Raw genomic sequence first — 22,053 nt, 5'->3', positions numbered from 1 at the left:
ATTTCTCTCTCATCGATGTTTCTGGCTCTCTATCCCTCTTCCTTCCTCTCTGTGAAAAATCAATAAAATATATTTTTTAAAAAAGAAACTAGAAACACTAATTAGAAAGGATATATGTACCCCTATGTTCATAGCAGCACAGTTTATAATAGCTAAGATTGGGAAACAGCCTAAGTGCTCATCAGCACATGAGTGGATTAAAAAACTGGTACATCTACACAATGGAATACTATGCTGCTGTAAAAAGGAAGGAACTCCTACCATTTGCAACCACATGAATGGAGCTGGAGAACATTAGGATAAACCAAATAAGTCAGACAGAGAAAGATAAATATCACATGATCTCACTCATTTGTGGATTATTATGAACAAAATAAACTGATGAACAAAAACAGATCCAGAGACAGAGAAGCATTGATCAGATGCTCAAACCTCAGGAGGAAGCAATGGGAGGGTGGGGAGAAAGGGGAGAAATCAACCAAAGGACTTGTATGCATGCATATAAGCATAACCAATGGACACAGACACCAGGGGGGGTGAGGGCACGAGCATTGTGGGGGGGATGAAGGAATAAGGACATATATGTAATACCTTAATCAATAAAGAAATATAAATAGTATTTTTTAAAAATAATAATTGCTATGCTTTTATTTTGGAAGGTATTCTATGGTTGATGTTCTATGGTTTTATATATTTTAATCTTTCCATTACAATTCACATTCAACATTATTTGTATTAGTTTTAGTTGTACAGCATAATAGTTAGACAATCAGATACTTTACAAAGTAATCCTCCTGATATTTCAATACTCATCTGACACCATTCATGCTTATTACAATATGATTGACTATATTCTCTATGCTGTACTTGGCATCCCTGTGACTATTCTTTAACTACCAATTTGTACTTGTTGACCTCTTTACTTTTGACCCAGTCCACTGACCTCCTTCCCACTGGCATCCATCAGTTAGATCTCTGTTACCCATGAGTCTGTTTTAAGTTTCTTAGATCATCTATTCTACTCTTTACATTCCACATATACTAGTAAGTGAAATCAGATGGAACTTTGCTGGAGACCAAGATCAACAGTAATTGATATAACTGTGAGGAGTCTGGCAGAAGGCTGACCAGGACTCCTTTTGATATTCACGGGATGAATATCTACATTTTGTTACCTGCTGCTGACTCAATGGCCTAAAGCAAAATCCCCCCAAACCTGACAATCTTACTGTTTAATAACCAATTACCATTGATATGTCTGTTTGCATTCCTAAAAGCAATTGTGTATTCTAGCTAATAAAAGCAGCTGGGTAAGGAGCAACAGGGAGAACTTGACAGCTATGGTTAAGTTGTCCTCTGGTTCCCCCGGTATTAAAAATATATTTCATCTTGTGTATCATTTGTGCGTCAGCTCTTCCTCTAAGCCTTTGAACCCGGGAAAGCCACACTGGCCATGGACTCTCACAGAACTTATCTTTCTCTGTTTGATTTATTTCACTTAGCATAATACCGTCTAGGCCCATCCATGCTGTCACAATGGTAAGGTTTTGTTTTTTTATGGCAGTATGATACTTTATTTAACAACATAAAGGTTTTACTCAACAAACACATCTGAGAGTGGTGATAACAAATATACATGAAAGTATATATGTTTGTTATTAAAATATCTCAATAATATTCCAATGATTAGGTACAGTGCAGGTGGGTACTTCAAATTTGGGGGGGCTGTGATGCAAAGTATATGAATAACCACTATGCTGTACATGTGAAACTAATACAAAATAATATTGAACATAAACAATAACTAAAAAGTAAAGTAAAAAAAAATATCTTGACGTGTTCATATTGGAATTCTAAGTTCCAAGGTTTTCAGTAAACCATAGAAGATTGCACACACTATAGCACAAAAATAGGTGAGTTTAGCTGGGGCTATTTGCTTATATCCCTTCTCTCAGTCATAGCTTCCTTCCATTTTATTGTTTCTGGGATGCAATTTATGGGTGTTTTTTAAGTTGATTTTGAAGAGAGCAGAAGGGAGAGGGATAAAAACATCGATGAGAGATAAACATTGATTGGCTGCCTCCTGCACACCCCCTACTGCAAATCCAGCTATAACACAGGCATGTGTCTTGACCCTGAATCCAGACAGGAACCTCTTGGTTCATGGGTCAATGCTCAACCACTGAGTCACACCAGCCAGGCTATGGGATATAATTTATATTTAAGCCAATGGACTTAAAACAAAACAAAACCCTAGTGCTTATTACATTTTTTTTCAGCAATCTCCTTTATACTTTCGCTGGTTCAGAAGGTCACATGTACATAGCTAACTTAGTTTCCCAATTCATAGGGAAGACTGACAGAGAGACATAATTAAAAAACAAACTTGAGAATGTTTTCTTAAACTATTATTTAGTTGATAGAATCTACTTAAATATACAATTACATATTTAGACAAACTCATTTTATACACAAACTTTTTTTAGAAGTGGAAAATGAGAATGGATCAGAGAATTGGTAAAAAGAACAAAAGCAAGTGAAATTCTACTTCTTTTTGAAGTTGAACTTTCTCTTTTTTCCAAGCCAGGCTCTCTACTTTTACCATGTCTATGTCATTCTTAAGCCTTTGTATATCTTGCTGTAGTTCTTCATTTACATACCAGAGGCTTAGTGCAAGAAAATCGTGCATGGGGGTGGGGATCCCTCAGCCTGACCTGCAACCTCTCACAATCCAAGACCCCTCAGGAGATGTCCGACTGCCTCATTGCCCCTAACCATTCTGCCTACCTGCCTCATCACCCCTAACACCTCTGCCTGCCTGCCTGATTGCCCCTAACCATTTGCCTGCCTGCCTGACCGCCCCTAACCCCTCTGCCTGCCTGCCTGCCTGATTGCCATTAACCACTTGCCTGCCTGTCTCATTGCCCCTAACCACTCTACCTGCCTGCCTGATCACCCTGAACTGCTCATCTGCCTGCCGGTTCACCCCTAATTGCTAGCCTGCCTGCCTCATCGCCCCTAACCACTCTGAATGCCTGCCTCATCGTCCCTAACTGCTCACCTGCCTGCCTCATTGCCCCTAACCACCTCTTCCTTGGCCCACGCTGCTGCAGCTTCATCTGGAAGGACATCCAGAATGACATTCAGAAGGTTGTTTGGCTGTCCGGTGTAATTAGCATATTATGCTTTTATTATTATAGGTACTCCAGGTGTTCTGTCATTGTGCAATGCAGAGGAACTCTCATCTTTTGATTTAGAGTCCATGCTTTTACAATAATTAGCACTGCAATTATCTGCACATAATGGCTTGTGGAACAAGTTGTGATTTGGCTTTGTTTCCTTGTAAGTATTTGTAACAGCAGACATACCATGGCTTTTTAATTGAATCATTGCCACAGACAAGCTACAAATGAAGATTGCTTTTCAGATCACTAGACTGAGGTGTAGGTACAATGCCCAATTACCATGAACAGGCCAACAGCAATGAAAACTCTACCAAGGCAGGCTCACCTAACACAATAACACATACAAGTGACATTCCAGGAGCACCTAGCTCAGGTGATCAGAAAGAATATGCCAATGAGCCTCACAAGACACCTAATACATAAGGCCATTATTCCAAGAATGAGATGCAAAGCAGATCTACCCAATACACAGAAACAAGTACAGTGAGGCAGCTAAAATGGGGATAAAAAGAAACATAACCCAAATGAAAACAAAACAAAACAAACAAAAAACAGAGAAATCTTCAGAAAAAAAAAAACAAGCTAAATAAAAGGAGGAAAGATGTGCACCAGATACAGAGTTCAAGAACATGGTTACAACGATGATCAAGGAATGTAGTGAGAACTTCAACAAAGAGATAGCAAGTATATAAAAGGACAAAGAAACCATATAAAATAACCACTCAGAATTAAAGTATATAATATCTGAAATGAAAAATACACTAGAAGGAATCAGTAGCAGATTAGATTAGATGAAGCAGAAAAGAGAATCTTTTTAAAAAAATACATTGGATTGATTTCAGAGAGAAAGGGATAGGAAGAAAGAGATAAAAACATCAATGATGAGCCCTAGCCTGTTTGGCTCAGTGGATAGAGCTTTGACTGAGGGTCCTGGGTTTGATTCCAGTCCATCCTCAGTAGGGGATGTGCAGGAGGCATCCAACCAATGATTTTCTCTCATCATTGATGTTTCTGCCTCTCACTCCCTCTACCTTCCTCTCTAAAATCAATAAAAATATTAAAAAAACAACCATCAATGATGAGAGAGAATCATTGATCATCTGCCTCCTGCATGCCCCACATGCCTAATTTCCAATCCATGGTATTTGGGGTCATATTTTTTGTCATCTGCATAGCAAAGTCTTGGTCTCCTTTTACTTCAGACATAACTACTGGGGTCCTTACTTTTTTATTTTCTGTATCATTATAAAAACTCTCCTCATTTTTGTTTAAAACATGTTCACAGCCTGCAGCCCTGGCATAGATCCTGACTTGGATTGAACCATGACCTCCTGGTTCAAAGTTTGACACTCAACCACTGAGCCATGCCAGCTGGGTGAAAATAGAATCTTTGATTTAGAAGACAAGGTAATATCCCATTAGTGCAGGAAAAAAATATTTTTAAATGAGGCTAGTTTCAAAGACTTCTGTGACAACACAAAGTATAGCAACATCCACATTATAGGAGCACCAGAAGGAGGAGCGAGGGAGGAAACAGGAGATAGTGTTGACCCAGGAAACAAGAGGTCGCTGGTTTGATTCCTTTTCAGGGCACATGCCCATGTTGTGGGCCCAATCCCCTGCAGGGAACATGAAAGAGTCAGAGGATTGATGTTTCTCTCTCATCAATGTTTATATCTCTCTGTCCCTCTCCCTTCCTCTCTCTCTAAAATCATTTTCTTCAACCACAATGGTACCAAACTAGAAATCAATTACCAAATTAACGCTGAAAACACACAAACACATGGAGGGTAAATAACCTGTTACTAAAAAGTGAATGGGTTAACAATGAGATCAAGGAGGAAATCAAAAGATACCTAGAGACAAATGAAATGAGAATATGACAACCCAAAATCTATGGGACATATGAAAGCAACCTTAAGAGGGAAATTCACAACAGTATAGGCCTACCTCAAGAAACAGGAAAAATCTCAAATTAACAATGTAACCTTTCACCAGGAAACATGTTTTAAATGAGTCTATTGGATTGTTTTAAAAGGGGTAACATGATCTTCATTTGACTGATTGATTGATTATGACAGTATTCTTTTTTAGTGATTAAAGTTCACCAAACATAAAGTAAACCAGTAAAAAATTCATTAGCATTTGTCACATGTACCATGCTATGCAATGATCACCTCTATTTAGTTCCAAAACCTTTCAATCTCTCCAGAAGGGAACCTCATTCCCATGAAATAGAGACTCCCCATTCCCCCTACCCAAGTCTCTGACAACCACCTGTTTGATTGATTTGTGTCTCTATGGACCCACCCTTTTGTGGACATTGTATATAAAAAGAACCACGCAATAAAATAAATATATTTTCCACTCTGGCCTGTGGGGCTTGGTGGTTGGAGTGTTGTCCCATGCTTGGAAGGGTCACGGGTTCAATTCCCAGTCAAGGCATATACACAGATTGTCAGTTCATTCCCATGATTGGCCATGCAGGAGAAAGCCAGTCAATGTTTATCTCTCACATCAATGTTTCTCTTTCTCTCTCTCTCCCAGTCCATTCCTCTCTCTATATATAATCAATTCAAAACATATTTCCTCACTGAAGGATTTAACAATAATATGACTAATTTTGCCTTACAAACATAAAACAGTGATAGGGAAGCCACTAGGAAACTTTAAGAGTAGGTGATACACATAATTCAATTCAGAACAGGAAAATTAATTTCACAAGAGATCACTTTACCTTCAAGTCTTTATGGTCTGATGTAGGGCATGAATCAATAATGCGAGATTTGTAGTAAAATATACAACACAAATGAGTGAATCCATTTCTTTGAAAAAACAACAAAACAATTTAAGTGAAAAGTCAGCTATCTATATATCAAATGAAGATTCTTAATATAATTAACACTGGGCCTTAGTGGTTTTTTTTTTTTTTTAAATACTTTTATCTATTTCTGCTGCTACCTCTCCCAACCTGTGAGCTATTTAATGAAGACACACTCTGCCTGAGACTAATTTGTTTTCACCAATTAATGGCAGACATAACCTTTATTTCCTAAACTGGAACACATCTGATGGCCTAAGTCAAGGTAGGAAGATACACTGTCCCTTCCTCATCATCTGTCTCTGGTTCAAAGACTAAACGATATCAGTCAAAAATGGCAGTCTTGCTTCTTTAGCATGGAAACCACCTATTAAGGAGAACCCATTCCTTCCTTTTACCTTAAAACTATACAGGAAGTTCCTGAAATGGTTGAATGTTATATGTCCAAATGTCAAAAAACAAATGCTTATGTTGCTACCTTCCCACTCCCAGATCACCCTTCTGCAGGCTCCAGAACATTTACATCTTCAGCTTATGAGGGCACAAACTCCTGAAACAAGGGTGGGAGCCCAGCGTGGGGTTGAGGCCACATGCTCCTCAGGGGGACCATTGCCCTGAGACATGCCTCTCAGCCACCACACGTGGATGTGGGGCCAGCCCTTTTGGAATCTCTGTCCTTCCTGCCAGTGTAGCTGAGGCATCTTCTGCAGATCCTTGGCTATAAGACTAATGTTCAGCTAGTCTTCAGGTTGGTAGTTATATGATTTAGTTGTCATTCCAATTTGGCCCAGGGAGGAGGTGAGTGTGACTTTCACCTCTTTTGCCTCCATCTTGGAGCACCCCTAACAAATTCTGCACTTTAGGGGCTCACTGCTAGGATATGGTGAGGTGAAATATTTTAAGTGAGGAAGGAAGCATCTGTAATGTTAAAATTCAGCTAGTAATTTAATTTTGATAGATTTGACACCTAATAAATTATGTAATTCCAATAGTGCCAAAATTAGGTGTGAGGGTTCATATTTTCATTTTTATTTAGACCAAGGCAAGTTATTATTATTCTTGACTTCTTAGTTTCAATCCTGTGATTGGAAGTAACTAATCATAGATTAAGAATCCTAACAGTTAAATTTTAATTATATTCTAACTTATCTTTGTCCATACTTGATTACTCATGGATAAAATATTTCAAAAACACATACCCCAACAGCAAAGACATCTGAAAATCAAAGCAAGCAGATTCATCTTCCACCTTTGCATTTAGAAAAAATGTCTCAAGAATCACAAATAAATAGGGCATGTGACAAAGAGGATACATCTGCATATTCAGGACACCCTTCTGTGCAAAAGGATGAGGAAATGTGCATCAAACAAGGCACATCAGAGCAGAGGAAGAATTTACAACTTTCCAAAGATGAGTCACTGCATAGGTCACATGAATTTTCTGTAAAATTCAAAATGGCTGAGTGCCCTGAGGAAGAGCCACTACGTGATAACTCTAAAGAAAGAGCAAGCTTAAGACAAATGCCTTCTAATTTGACAGGTAAAATGCTTGATTGTGAGGGGAAAGATGCATTTGGAAAGTCTGTCTCTGCAACATTACAAACATTTCCTGAAGGAGAAGAAGCCTCTCTCAAAATTGTTCCTCCATCTCAAGCAGACCCTGGGTCCCTGGTAGACGCTCCCTGGTCATCTTCTGAAAACGATCACAATGCCCTGGAACCAGAGCCTGGAAGAGGAGCTCACAGGGCATCTGGCTGTGAAAATCAGCGGGGCTTCTGCCCTCCCGGATGAGGTGGGAGTCTGCTAGGAACCCAGGAGCCCTCTGAAAGGTCCGGTACACAAGGTCCCACCACTCACCCTGGGCCTGTGAAGAAAGGGTGGCTCACAGGGCACTGGGAGTCATGTGAGGAGAGACTGCTTGGTGTGGCTCTGGGAGAGAGCTGAGGGGATGGCTTCTGGGTGCCCTCCCTGTGCTGGGTCCCTCTCCCAGATGCCATCACCCCTGTGTCAAGCCCTCCCTTCCTTATCGCCTCAGCCCGGGGAACGTACATCCGGAATCCTTGTCCCCGACCCTGTAAGCTATACAGGGCACAGGAGCCAGCTGCCAGGGCCCACGGTGTAGCCAGAGGTCCTCAAACATTTTAAACAGGGACCAGTTCACTGTCCCTCAGACATTCCACACATGCGCACTGCAGGCCCGGGGCGAGTCGGCTGCTAAGCAGGACAGGCAGCGGCGGCAAAAACACCCGGCCTGGCCGGATAAATGTTTTCAGCGGCCGCATGTGGCCCGCGGGCCGTAGTTTGAGGATGCCTGGTGTAGACTTTCATGGAGGTCTCTTAAGGAGGTCGGGATGGACTCAGGGGGTGTCAGAGACTGAGTTGGGTGACTTTGGTTTGGGGCTTTCATTCCCTTGCTGGTCTAACTGAGGTCACCATTCCAGTGCTGAGCCCTCTCTTCACACAGCCAAATCTTGATACCTGGGGCCTGATGAATTCTGCTGGCCCACCCTAATGACTCCCTGAGGCCCATCAAACACAAAGGTCCACAGGTACCTGGTGGGTGATGACTGGCATTTGTGTACCCTGGGACTTTTGCTGACTGGCCTCACACCGAAAAATGAAGCCAAGTTTGAATCTGCAACAACATGGTAAACACCACTGGCACCTACCTGATGACTCACTTACCTCATGCAACTCACATACCAACAGGAGCTCTTTCAGTGACTGACCCCAACAGAAAGCTGGTAGGTGGAGGTGGATCTCGGAGTGACTTGGGCTTTTTGCTCAGCTGCCCCATGGGCTTGGTGCTGGTAGAAGGAGGCATTGCTCTGCAGCTTGGTCCTTCCCAGGCGCACCCAGGCCCAGCAGAGGCAGTCACAAGCTGGATCGCTTTGTTGTTACACACAGGTAGCCCAGGGGAAATCACAGGCAGAGACTGACATTGACTTGCAAGAGAGTCCCGCCCAAGAGACCCCAGAACCAACACACTCAGTGGGGGGCTTCAGAGCATGACCCAATTAGAACAAGCAGAACACCCAAACAGAAATCTGGGCAGGCACCCCACCCAGCTGGAATGAATTACTTGACATGGGGTCAGCCTTTGAACAGCAGCTTGTATACTGTGTGTAGCAGCATGAGGATCAACCCTAATTAGCTGATGTGCTTCCCATGTACACAGAGTGTTGGGCAGGGGAAGGACTAGATGATGTCACATCAGTAATGGAGTTGGGTAACACGCCTATGTAGTGAGTGGATCACTCAGACTCCATTTAGTTTGTTTGCCAGGGAAATAGAGAGCTCCTTTTATTTATTTATTTTTTTTCTCCATTTGAGCCCACCCTAGGACTCAAGGGTACCTAAGTCCCACTCTCTGAGTCAGAGTTCAGGTTGATGAGACCACAGTCCTATTTGTGATCAAAAGAATCTTTCCAGTGGCTCCAATGTTTTAAATATCTTTGTAAAGAAACCTTGAATGGTGCTATTTCCTTCTATTAAACAAACAAATAGAAGAGTAGCAATCTCTTCAGGACTTCCTTGAGCCTCATGTTTTAGTCTGCCTTTCTAGAGAACTCCCAACATCCTATGGCCTTCCTTATTAAAACTTACCTTTAACTTGTCACAAACCCCAATATTCTCATCTTCAATCCCAACCTAGTGTCGTTCCTCTTGAAACTTGGGATTCTCCAGCTAATTCCATTTTTACCCTCTATTGACTGTGTTCACTACCACTCCCCATATTTCTATTATGAAACTCTCCTACAGATTGACAAAGAAGGTAGCATATTACACTTAGCAACCTGAGTTTATAAGTCAGTTTCACCACCTTATATATCCCAATGAGTCACTTTAATCTCTTTTCATTTCCAGTATTCTATGCCAACAATCAGTTAGCCATGATATTAAACACAGGTTGAATAGCTACAGGCAGTTTTGTTTAATTAATTACTAGGCTTCCTTAAACTACTGAAATTCTATGTGCCTTTGATCCTGTCTATAGAAAAATGGAGAACACCATAGCTGGCAGCATTGGAAAAGAAAAAAACACAAGGAAAGAAACACTAAAAAAATCAGAGAATAAAATAAAATAAATCAAGAACTCATGGAAGAGGGAAAAAGACTATAGGATCAAGGAAAATACCTCATACAACTAGGCAAAGGTCGTTGCCTAAAGAGAAAGCCAGACTGGGAAGTCAGTAAATAGAGGAATCAATTAGAAATATCCTCTAAATACACGCTAAATTTAATTTCTATAACATGAACTATACATAGATATTCTTTACTACTTACAGATAAGTACAGTGGGGCCTTGACTTATGGGTGTCCCGACTAATGAGTTTTTCGAGATACGAGCCGTCTCTTGGCAGATCTTTTGCTTTGAGTTGCGAGCTAAAATTCGGGTTACGAGCCAGCTTCAGATACCCCCACTGCTAGTTGGCACAGCGAATGTCAGAGTGAACACCACAGTGAACGCCACAACATCAGCCCAGCATCACGTGTCTCACTCGTTCACAATTGATTTGACATACGAGTAATTTGAGTTACGAGCTCCGTCATGGAACGAATTAAACTCGTAAGTCAAGGCCCCACTGTAATTCATTCCAAGAAGAATAGATATCATTTTACCTAACAACGCTTGACTGATGAGGCCTTGCTTAGGTACAACCTTTGTTTCTGTGGCCATAGCTAACTGAGAAGGGCCCTAAAAGCTTTGGTAGGAAGAGCAAGGTCCTATTTACCACTACAATTGTCAAGGAGAGTAAGATAAATGCTCAGATTAATTAAGCCTCTTAGAAAATCTCTAAATCAGAGTTAGCACACAATCAGACTTCACTTTCTGAGTTGGTCTGATTCACATTTATATCTCAATGCCAGCGCTACATAGGAACTTATCAGTGTATGTTGAGGGACAGCAGAATAGATTGGGGAGTCCAGCAGGTTGACAGTCAAATCATGGGTTGGCCACTTGCTAACTATAGAATCATGGGTCAATTCATCCACCTCCCTGAATTATAGTTGCCTCATTAATAAAAAGTAGGCTACAATACACAGCTACATTGACAGCTATTGTGATGATTATATAACACTGGTTATATATAATATAGGGTCTAGCACACAGTAGAACACTCTAGAACGTTTAGTTTCTTTTCTCTGCTTTCCCTTAGGTAATGTATAGTTTTTAAAATCCCATAAAATCCTACCTGCATAAAGAGTCTTCTTCAGAGAGCTCATGCACTATTAAGGAAAAAAGTAAAATACATTTTAAAACAATAGAAAAATACAAGACACTAAAAGTATCAGAGTAATGCTTTGTTATAAAGTATTCCTTTAGGACCACACACAAAGACTATACCAGAGGGACTATTAATCATATTATTGGTAGGCCATTAACAACACTTACTTTCTCCTTTTAAATATATCAAATCCAAGAATAAAAGAGAATGGGCTCTTTCAACATTTGATATCTACCTATCAACTGCTATTTACAATGAACATAATCCCAATAAAATCCCATAAGGCTGACAGAAAATGGCAACATTAGTAGAAGCAGAATCCTATATAATAAAACCTAACATGCTAAGTGTCTGGTAGTTCGGTCAACTGTTCAACCAATCAAAGCATAATATGCCAATGATATGCTAATGCAGCTCAACTGCTTGCTATGACATGCACTGACCACCAGGGGGCAGACACTCTGACCAATAGGTAGCTTGCTTCAGGGGTCCGGCCTGTTAGGAATGAGTGAGATGGGCCAGACACACCCTGGAGCCCTCCCGAGGTCCCTCCCAGCCCTGATTATGTACCTGTGGGGTCTCTTGGCCTGGCCTGCGCCCTCTCATAATCCGGGACCTCTTAGGGGATGTTAGAGAGGCGGTTTCGACCCAATCCTGCAGGCCACTCCACTCAGGAGGGCACCAGATGCAGGGCTCAGGGGTGGCAAGCACTGCTGTTGGAGTACGAGCCTCTCTGGATAGGGAATAACTGGGCCCAAGCCCACGGCTGGCACAGTGGGGCAGTATGAGTGGGAGTGGCAGGTAGGAGCTATAGGCAGAGTTGGACTGCGGGTTTCAGCCTGATCCCCGCAGGCCACCCAAAGGAACTCCTCCTGTGCAAGAATATGTGCATGGGGCCTCTAGTCATAGAATAACAATGTCAAACTTAAATAGCATTAGTTTTCAGGACTCATTCCCTTAGGAGCAGTTACATGAGAGCATACTTATTTTGGGTAACACAGTATGACTTATCCAGCTCTTCAGTGAAAACAGCCAGTTTAGAATGGAATACTCCATCAAAAGGAAGCTTGGTCACTAGACACTACACTTTCCAGCACAGCAAAACATAGGAAGCAGACTCTTTCTGGCTCCATTTCCAACCTATAATAATAAAAGCGTATTATGCTAATTAGACTGGACATCCAGACGTACTTCCAGATGACCTTCCGGATGAAGCCGTGGGGGCTGTGGCCGAGGCAGAGGCAGCTGTTGTGGTGGGCGGGGGCCGAGGCAGCCTCCACAGCGGCGGGAGCCGGACCCATTGCACCAATTTCATGCATCGAGACTCTAGTTGCAAGATAAGTAAGAGAGACTTTGTGAGTCCAATTTGATAAAGTAGAACCCATGAGACTATTTCCTTCCATTGCTACAGTGTATCTGTCCCCAGCTCATAGAACAGGGTGGTGCAGACAGTCAGTGCTCTGCAGTAGAGCGTGAGGTCATTTTTCTCAACCTTCAACATTAGGTGGCAAATGCCTACAGAAATCATTCTCTTTCAGCTTGTACCACAGATGTCATCATAGCCTATGCTGATGAACAACAACAACAAACCACAAAGTTCAAAGAACATCTTGGATAACTACATCCAGTTACATTAGCATTTTAATTTTTTAATCAAAAAGATACCCACTGCATAATTCCTGCTATACAACACTCAGGAAAATACAAAACTATGGACACAGTAAAAAAAAAAAAAAAAAAAAAAAAAAAAAGAAAGAAAAAAAAAAAAAAAAAAAGAAAAGAAAAAGTTCAGTGGTTTCCAAGGGTTAGGGAGAAGGTAGGAATGAATAAGCAGAGCAGGGAGAATTTTTAGGACAATGAAACAATTCTATACGATACTCTTGACTGTGGATATATGTCATCATACATTTGTCAAAGCCCATAGAATGTACAACACCAAGTGTGAATCTTCAGGTAAACTATGGGCTTTCGTTGATAATGATGTGTCAATGCACGTCCATCCGTTGTAATAAATGTTCCTCTCTGGTGCAGGATGTCAAAAATGAGCAAGGCTGTGTGTGTAGGGGCTGTGGGGTTGATGGGAACTCTGTACATTCAGCTCAATGTTGCTGTGCATCTAAAACAGCTCAAAAAATAAGGCTTATTAATTTTTCTTTAAAAAATGTATCCGCTGAATCTGCTATTAATATATATCAACATATTAATGCTATTGTCAAGACACAGTCACCTTAGAAATTAACATAAAGATCAGAATATGGGTATTATCCCAAATTGAGTGAAGCATATGGAAAGACATAAATAAAGCCAGTAATCTTAATTGTAAACTAGGACAAGAAAATAATTGGTAAGTATACCAATCTTACTTGATAATTATAAATGGGGATTTAGTGCAACACAAATAAAAAGTGATTTTTTATTTGTAATTAAAAGGCACTTTTAATTCTAATTTTAAATCAGAAATTATTGCCGAAACCGGTTTGGCTCAGTGGATAGAGCGTCGGCCTGCAGACTGAGAGGTCCCAGGTTCGATTCCGGTCAAGGGCATGTACCTGCGTTGCGGGCACATCCCCAGTAGGAGATGAGCAGGAGGCAGCTGATCGATGTTTCTCTCTCATCGATGTTTCTAACTCTCTATCTCTCTCCCTTTCTCTCTGTAAAAAATCAATAAAATATATTTTTTAAAAAATCAGAAATTATTATGCTGATTTTATCTAAAAATTATCTTGAAACGGTAATTGGATAAAAAGAAAAGTTTATCATTCCCTAATATTGCAATAGTAATTTATGTACAAATACCTGTTAAATACTCACCAAGAGTCACAAATGTAATCAGCATTGCAGGCAATTATGGATGATGCGACTGAAACTAGTGCCATGTTATATTACTTGCTTTTAAAATAAAATTGTAGGTGAGAGCCAAAGATTCAGTCAGGGCTACACCTGCTGTGCAGAAACATTTCATGCAGCAGGCTCAAGTCTGCTATCCTTAGAAAGTCCTGCTTACACGCATCGCCTTCAGTTGGTGTCTGAAAACCTGAATCTGAGCAGGGTTTTCACATTTTCTAAACTGATACTAGAGGCTCCCTGTGCCTAAACACTTTGTACAACCAATGGTGTTCATGCTGAACACTGGCTTTCCTTTTGGAAATCTGGAATTTTGGTACATGCTGTGGGGAAGATGCCTATGTGGTTAGCATGACATAAAAACCTTGGCACTGAGTCTAACCAGACTGGTAGATGGCACAGTTCACGTGTGTTGTCAGAATTTGACCCTGGAGTAATGAAGACCTCCTGGTAACTCCACAGGGAGAGGACTCTTGGAAGCTTGTGCCTGGTGTCCTCTACCCTTTGTCACACACACACCAATTCTCTTTGCTGATTTTACTTTGGACTTTCACTGTAATAAATCTCAGGTATGAGCACCACTATATGCTGAGTCCTATAACTCTCTCCAGTGAATAAGCAAACTTAGGTGTGGGTTTAGGATCTTTAACAAAATTGCATTATGTGAAATTGTTATTATTTGATTTGAGGTATTATACATAATTACAGTCAGAAGCTGGTTGCACAGAATACCTGTCTTTGATTTTGTTTTGCTCAGTGCTTGTTTTGGAGATTCCTGTAGATCTGTAACTATTGGAAAAGAGGTATAGAAAGGGATAAATAAAACAATGATGTAAGAAAACAATGTGAAACAAGCAACAACCCTATTTACTCAGAATAGAAAATACAGAGCCTTAATGATTGGCAACATGTTCTATAACATGGAAGTTCCGCTCAAGAAAAGGAAAACATCACACTGACAATTTTCTTCAACTAAGCAGGGCTTAATTTCTTTTTAGAATAGTTATGAATCAATCAAGTAACTGTGATAACTACAGAAAAACAATAATTACCATATTAGTATAATAGCATCCTTGTGCTTACAGAATTCTTTCCTAATTTGTTCCTAATTTCTTATAAAACTAAAATCATGGTTCACCTATTTAAGGCAGTTATTGGCAGGCCAAGTCAAAGTCAAAGAAATTGTATCCAAAATGTAGGGATATCCATGGATATTCCACCAAACTCAGCATGTATGGAAACTTACTGCTCTTTCCAGTTGAACTGTTGCTCTTTCCTGCTCACAGGGAAAGTCCTAGTCTTCATGTCCGACCTAAATGCCAGTGCACTGCCTGGAAACCTGTCAGTCACCTTAGATTTCTTTCTCCTCACCATTTTTTACATGCAATCACCAGGAAATCATATGAACTTAGCCTCCTACTGTCTTCACTTACTTTGCTACTGTCAACTGCTCTAGTCAAACATGGGCTCTTAAGAAATGGCTCTCATAGGGAGGGAAATACCACCAACTATTATTGTTCCATCTTAAATTAATAAGATTTTTTAAGCAGAAAAAGAGAGAAAGACATAGACCTAGAAAAAAAACCAACATTTCAAATGGAGTAAATATAGCTTCCTGACTCATTTCTGCATGGATGGGTGAAAACTTCATAATGGACTGATGCTAGTCCAAGGAGGCAAAATCTTCCCTTGTCTCCACGTTTCTTTATGTGGTTTCCTTCTATGAACCCACTACATGTGGGGTCAGTCAGCAAAGGAGTGCTCACAGGCCAAATACAAGCTGCCGTCTGGTTTTACAAATAAAGTCTCACTGGAACACAGCCATGCCTGTTCACTTACAGGTTCTCTAGGACTGTCCTCACACCACAATGGCAGACTTGAGTAGATATGGCAGAACACATGGCCTAAAATCAGGCCCTTTACAGAAAATGCCTGCTGATCCCTCCGTCCTATCACAACCAGAGGGCCATAATTAAGTCTAATCTTGTTCCTCTTCTGCTCAAAACTCCCATGAATCCCTGCAGTAAGCAGTGCTGGTTCCCCACCTCAGTCTTCATTCTTGCTGGACAACTACAACTGTATTCGGACATTTACTGTCCTGATACACAAAGAAGGTGGTGTCTCCCCAGCTCCAAAAAGGGAAATGATTATACTAAGCTCATCACAGTACCTAGTTGATCAATAACTGGTTTAGGAATGAGCACGTGATGTAACTCAGGCCTATAAAACTTTACTCTAAAGTGGTTCTCAACTTGTGGGTCACGACCCCTTTGGGGTCAAATGACCCTTTCACAGGGGTCGCCTAAGACCATCAGAAAACACATATATAATTACATATTGTTTTTGTGATTAATCACTATGCTTTAATTATGTTCAATTTATAACAATGAAAATACATCCTGCATATCAGATATTTACATTATGATTCATAACAGTAGAGAAATTACAGTTATGAAGTAGCAACGAAAATAATTTTATGGTTGGAGGTCATCACAACATGAGGAACTGTATTAAAGGGTCGCGGCATCAGGAAGGTTGAGAACCACTGCTAGAGGAAGTCAACTGAAAGTCTGTCCATTTTCTCCCTATTTACAAGAAACACATAGTCCAGGCCAGTGAGGTTCAGAGGCTTGAGCATTGTCCCATGCACCAAGAGGTCGCTGGTTCTATTCCCACTCAGGCCACATGGGTTGCAGGCCTGATACCCAGAAGGGGTGGGCAGATTGCTATTTCCATCTCTCTCTCCCTTTCCTATCCTCTCTCACTAAATATCAATAACACCATACTGTTTTTGATGTGTAAACTAATTTCTCAAAACATTTTTAATCACATAAAGAGTTCAATTACATTTCAATCTTGGTTATTATTCTTTTTTAAAAATTTGTTTTATTGCCTAAAGTATTACAAAGAGTATTACATATGTCTCTCCCCCCCCCCCTTGACTTTCCCCCAGCCTCCCCTACCCCCCAGTGTCTTGTGTCCGTTGGTTATGCTTATATGCATGCATACAAGTCCTTTGGTTGATCTCTTACACCCTCCACCTCCAAACCTCCCCGGTCTTCCTGCTGTAGTTTGACAGTCTGTTCGTATTTTTTTTTAAGTTAAAGAAAGCACATATCTCAGCATCACTAACCAGGGATATGCAGATGAAAGCCTTAATGAAGTACCAGCTCACTCCTCTCAAAATGGCTGTCATCAAGCATAAATAACTAACAAGTTTTGGCGAGAATATGGAGAAAAGAGAAAGCCTCGTGCACTGTTCAAGTGATTGTAAATTGGCACAGTCACTGTGGAAAGCAGCGTGGACACTCCTCAAAAAACTGGAAATAGAACTGCCATTCCACTTCGGGGTATGTATCCAACAGAAACGTGAGCACGAATTTGAAAAGATATTCACACCCTTAGTCACTGCAGCAAGATTTACAATAGCCAGGATATGGAAGCAGCATAGATGTTCTTCCATAGATAAATGAATAAAGAAGGTGCAATATATATACATATATATGTATATATACATATGTATATATACATATATATGTATATATATATATATGTATATATACATATATATGATTATATATGTGTGTATATACATGTATACTATTACTCAGACATAAAAAAGAATGAAATCTTGCCATTTAGGACAACATGCATGGACCAAAAGGGTGTTTATGCTAAGTGAAATAAGATAAAGAAAGACAAATACTGTTTGATCTCACTTACCTGTGCAATCTAAAACAACAAAACAAACAAAACAGAAACACACCCTGTAGCTACAGAGAACAAACGGATGGTTGCCAGAGGATAGTTGAGGAGAGGGATGAAATAAAGAATATGAATAAGAAGTGCAAACTTCCAGTTATAAAATATGTAAGCCACTGGGATCTAGTGCACAATACAGAGAATGTGTTAATTATTGTAATAACTTTGTTTGGTGACAGATGGTTACTAGACTTTTCATTGTGAACCCATCATAAGATATGTAAACGTCAAACCACTATGTCATACACCTGAAAGTAATATATTGTGTGCCAAGTAGACTTTAAAAAATTTAAAAATGAACAAAGCAGTGCTTTGGCCTTCACATATTGCCATGTGAGAATAGGATGCTTTGGAGCCATAGCCAATTACTGACCAGGAAAGCAGGCATAAACACTGACAACCTCACAGCTGCATAAGGGACAACACCTGGGATCCTTATGTCATCACTGAGCCACCCAAACAATCCTGGTTCCTATTGTTTCAGCTTCTTAATTAGGCCACCTATTATTATCTGAAGCTAACAGCATTCTACCTGATAAGTTCCCAAGATCTACAAGATAAGATCTAGTCCTTTCTGTAGAAAGGGTTTCATAACCCTGCCTTAGCTAAGCACTCACCTCATTCCAACCATTCCCGTAGCGCACATTTTCACGTTGAAACGGCACTGCTCGTGAACCCCATAAACTTCACGTGTACATCTTAGCTCTTGCCCTGCAGTTCCTGCTGCCTAACGTGTAATCGCAATACCTGTTTCCCCCGCCAAACATAACCCCTCTGCCCCTTTACCTGGCAAACTTCTCCTCCATCTGCATGCTTACTTTAAATCCCACCCACATTTTTATTTGTTTTAATTTTTGTAGTGTGTGTGTGAACTTTAGAGGACATTTATTAAAGTTGGGGATAGTGAAACAAGAAAGGGATGGGGAAATGAGCCTAGGCTCACTAAGTGGTCAGACAAAAGAGGGTCTTGGGGACAGGTTTAGAGGGTTTGCCCGGGATAAATTGCCACTGACCATTGTTGCTCTGGCTGTAAGCCTCCTGGGGTCCCTCAGAGTTTAGGAGATGCATCCCTGTGGGAAAAGAAAGGGAGGAAGGCTTGGGCGTCCAAGCACGCCTTTATTTTTCTTTGATTTTTAACTACTTACAAAAAATTGATTAGAGAGAGAAAAGGAGAGAACTTTGATTTGTTGTTCCACTTATTTATGCATTCATTGGTTGGTTCTGGTGCGTACCATGACCAGGGATGAAACCCACAACTTTGGCATATTGGTAACAAAGCTTTAAGAACTGATGTACAGGGCCAAGGCCTCACCCACGTTTTTAAAACTAATTATCATCATGGACTTAAAGAGGCTAGCACATACTACACATCAATAAAAAAAAATGATGATAATTATAAAGTCCTAGTGCATTCTACCACCTGGTAAGCACTGAATAAAGTATAGTAAGTAATAGGAATGATAATGACAATAACAAATTCTTAGAGGGCAGGGACTGTGTTTTTAAAATATTTCAATTCTGCAATATAAGAATAGCATTCAGTACCTAAAAGGAAGCTGAGAGTTAAATAGTAGACCAGTAAGCAAACAAATTAATAATTAAATTTTTTGGGGAAAAATTGAAAATTCTGATGGAAAAACACACACAAAAAACCCCAGAAATAAACCAGGGACAGCACTCTCATATTATGAGAAACTTCAAGGTCAAAACATCATTTCATCCTTGTATTTCCTAAAAATTGCAAAACCAGCCTACACAAGTCCTCTGATGAAGGTCTACCAAGTCCAAGGTGTCCTCATACATTTCTGATTGCACAATGAACTAGGTGCCACATCTGGGTAGCACTATGGCATTTTTGTCATTGTGAAACACTTTTGTATTTTAATGTAATTTGTAGAGTTCTGAATTGGGTTATTTGAATACTTATTATGATTACCTTCTGACCAATGGTAACAGAGCATCTTGTTCTAAAGAAATTACAGTGTCCTGACAATTACCCAACAAACAGAAGGAAACATCTTGTTCTAATGAATCATCATATCTCATTCTGTTTTGACCTCTGAGGAATGAAGGTGATAATAGTGAGATCTTGTTGTCATTATATATAAAATACTCCATGATTCTCAACAGATTTGGCCTTTCTGACTTCTGTGCTATTGGTAGGTATCTTTGAAAAATAACCTCATTGGGCCCTGCCAGCACAGCTCAGTGGTTGATCACTGACCTATGAAACTGGAGATCAAAGTTCGGGTCATGGTCAGGGCACAGGCCGCTTTTGCAGGCTCGATCCCCAGTGTGGGGTGTGCAGGAGGCAGCCAATCAATGAATCTCTCTCATCATTGATGTTCCTATGCCTCTCCCTTGCCCTTCCTCTCTGAAATCAAGAAAAACATTCTCATCGAGATTGTCGCACACTAAGTGCTGCAGTTCTTATTGTTTGCCATTTGTTTGTGGTACCAGGAAAGTATTGTTGAGTTTCCAGTTTTAGTGACTTTTTTAGTGAGACAAATCACTATGTAAAAACAGGTTTTCACTTACTAAATGTAATCCACTGGCTGTAAAAACTAAACAAAAGATTCATTTTTAAAACAAGTCCAATTAGTTAGAATGTGAATATAGAGGAAACATACAACAACATAACTTAAAGTCATTTTTCTTTTTTACATAAAGATATCATATAGGATTTTAGGGTTTGGGACTAAATAAATGAACCTCTTTTCAAACACTATTGCCCCAGGTTTTAGAATTACCTATAATTAACTGTTTCAATAATACTGAATACTATTCTATTAAGGAAGAGATTAAGAAAAACTATACATGCAACTTACACATTGTTTGGTGGGTTTTTTTTATTGCTCTTTCATTAGCAAAACTTACTCTTAATTCATCCATGGTAGGACCACCAAGAGTAATTCAATATCAGAAGTCTTACCAAGATTGCTACCGTCAGAAGATCTTATAGGTCTATCTTCTTTATATTTAGAAGTTAGTTTTTTGCTATCAATAAAAAAATGGTGATAAATAATATTACTATGTTAATACAAACATAAAAATATTTCCCTAATATTGTAAATTCTTAGAGTTTTTCAGTTAACATCAGAGTCAAGAGTAAAACTTTAAATCTACTATACACTTCAAACTTGTAAGTTCTGCAAACTTCTTATGAAGCATGTAATTTTTTTTTTTAAAGCACGAAACAGTCATGATTTGAGGGTAATATAGTTTGGTGAATTAATTAGGGTTAGCTTGACATAATGGCAAGTCTCTTGAACTCAGACATCCCTGTTCTATAACCAACAGCTATTTGTTCTCAAACAAGTCACTTTTCTGTGGCTCAAGGTCCTCCTCTACAAAATACCAGTTTTACTGCCTTATTCTCGAAGGTTGTTTCAAGAATTAAATTAAATACTGCAGCAAAAAGAGATGCTTGGAGAAACAGCAAGGCAAGGGAAAAATCTCTTCATGAGCTTTATTTTTTGAAACTATTTTAGAATCCCAATGAAATCTCAATGTGGGTTTTTCATAGTTTCTAACATTCAAATGTTGCAGTTCTCAGAAAATATTAACTAGAAGCCCGGTGCATGAAATTCATGCACTCGGGGCAGGGGGTCCCTCAGCCTGGCCTGTGCCCTCTCACAGTCCAGGAGCCCTCGGGGGATGTCCGACTGCCAGCTTAGGCCCACTCCCAAGCTGGCAGTCGGACATCCTTAGTGCGGAGGTGGGAGAGGCTCCCGCCACTGCCACTGTGCTTGCTAGTCATGAGCCCATCTCAGGGCTTCTGGCTGAGTGGAACTCCCCCTGTGAGAGTGCACTGACTACCAGGGGGAAGCTCCTGTGTTAAGCTTATGCCCCCTGATGGTCAGTGTGCATCTTAGCATTCGGTCATTCCACCATTCAGTTGATTTGCCTTTTAGCCATTTATTATATAGGATGGAACTAATTGACAGTCAATGTGCCCCACTGAGGGAGGGTGCAGGGCCAGGCAGAGGGACCCCACTGGTGCACAATCGGAGCCGGGGAGGGAAGCAGGAGTTTGGCCAGCCAGGGAAGAACCACAGGAGAGCTCCAGGGCATGTCCTGCCCATCTCTCTCAGTCCCAATTGGCTGGACCCCAGCAGCAAGCTAACCTACCAGTTGGAGCATCTGCCCCCTGGTGGTCAGTGCACATCATAGTGAGCGGTTGAGCGGCCTTAGTGTATCATTAGCATAT

General features: G+C 40.4%; 1 protein-coding gene across 1 annotated transcript in view; it reads right to left on the bottom strand.

Annotated features, from left to right (window-relative positions):
* Positions 1 to 20,832, bottom strand: part of LOC132234599 (putative coiled-coil domain-containing protein 144C) — a 53,988-nt gene extending 33,156 nt beyond the window's left edge. Inside the window, exons 1-6 of the mRNA XM_059695707.1 lie at positions 20,776 to 20,832; positions 18,857 to 18,913; positions 14,814 to 14,870; positions 12,429 to 12,563; positions 11,205 to 11,238; positions 5,923 to 6,010 (exon numbers count right to left, since the gene is read on the bottom strand). Of these exons, the coding sequence (XP_059551690.1) occupies positions 5,923 to 6,010; positions 11,205 to 11,238; positions 12,429 to 12,563; positions 14,814 to 14,870; positions 18,857 to 18,911 (369 nt within the window). The 5' untranslated portion in view covers positions 18,912 to 18,913; positions 20,776 to 20,832. The remainder of the gene's footprint in view (positions 1 to 5,922; positions 6,011 to 11,204; positions 11,239 to 12,428; positions 12,564 to 14,813; positions 14,871 to 18,856; positions 18,914 to 20,775) is intronic.
* Between the last annotated feature and the right edge of the window lie 1,221 nt (positions 20,833 to 22,053).

The sequence above is a fragment of the Myotis daubentonii genome, chromosome 1 (genome assembly GCF_963259705.1).
Source record: "Myotis daubentonii chromosome 1, mMyoDau2.1, whole genome shotgun sequence".
In the NCBI taxonomy this organism is placed as follows: domain Eukaryota; kingdom Metazoa; phylum Chordata; class Mammalia; order Chiroptera; family Vespertilionidae; genus Myotis; species Myotis daubentonii.
The sequence above is the reverse complement of the archived record's forward strand: the minus strand, read 5'-3'. Positions and strand labels throughout refer to the sequence as shown.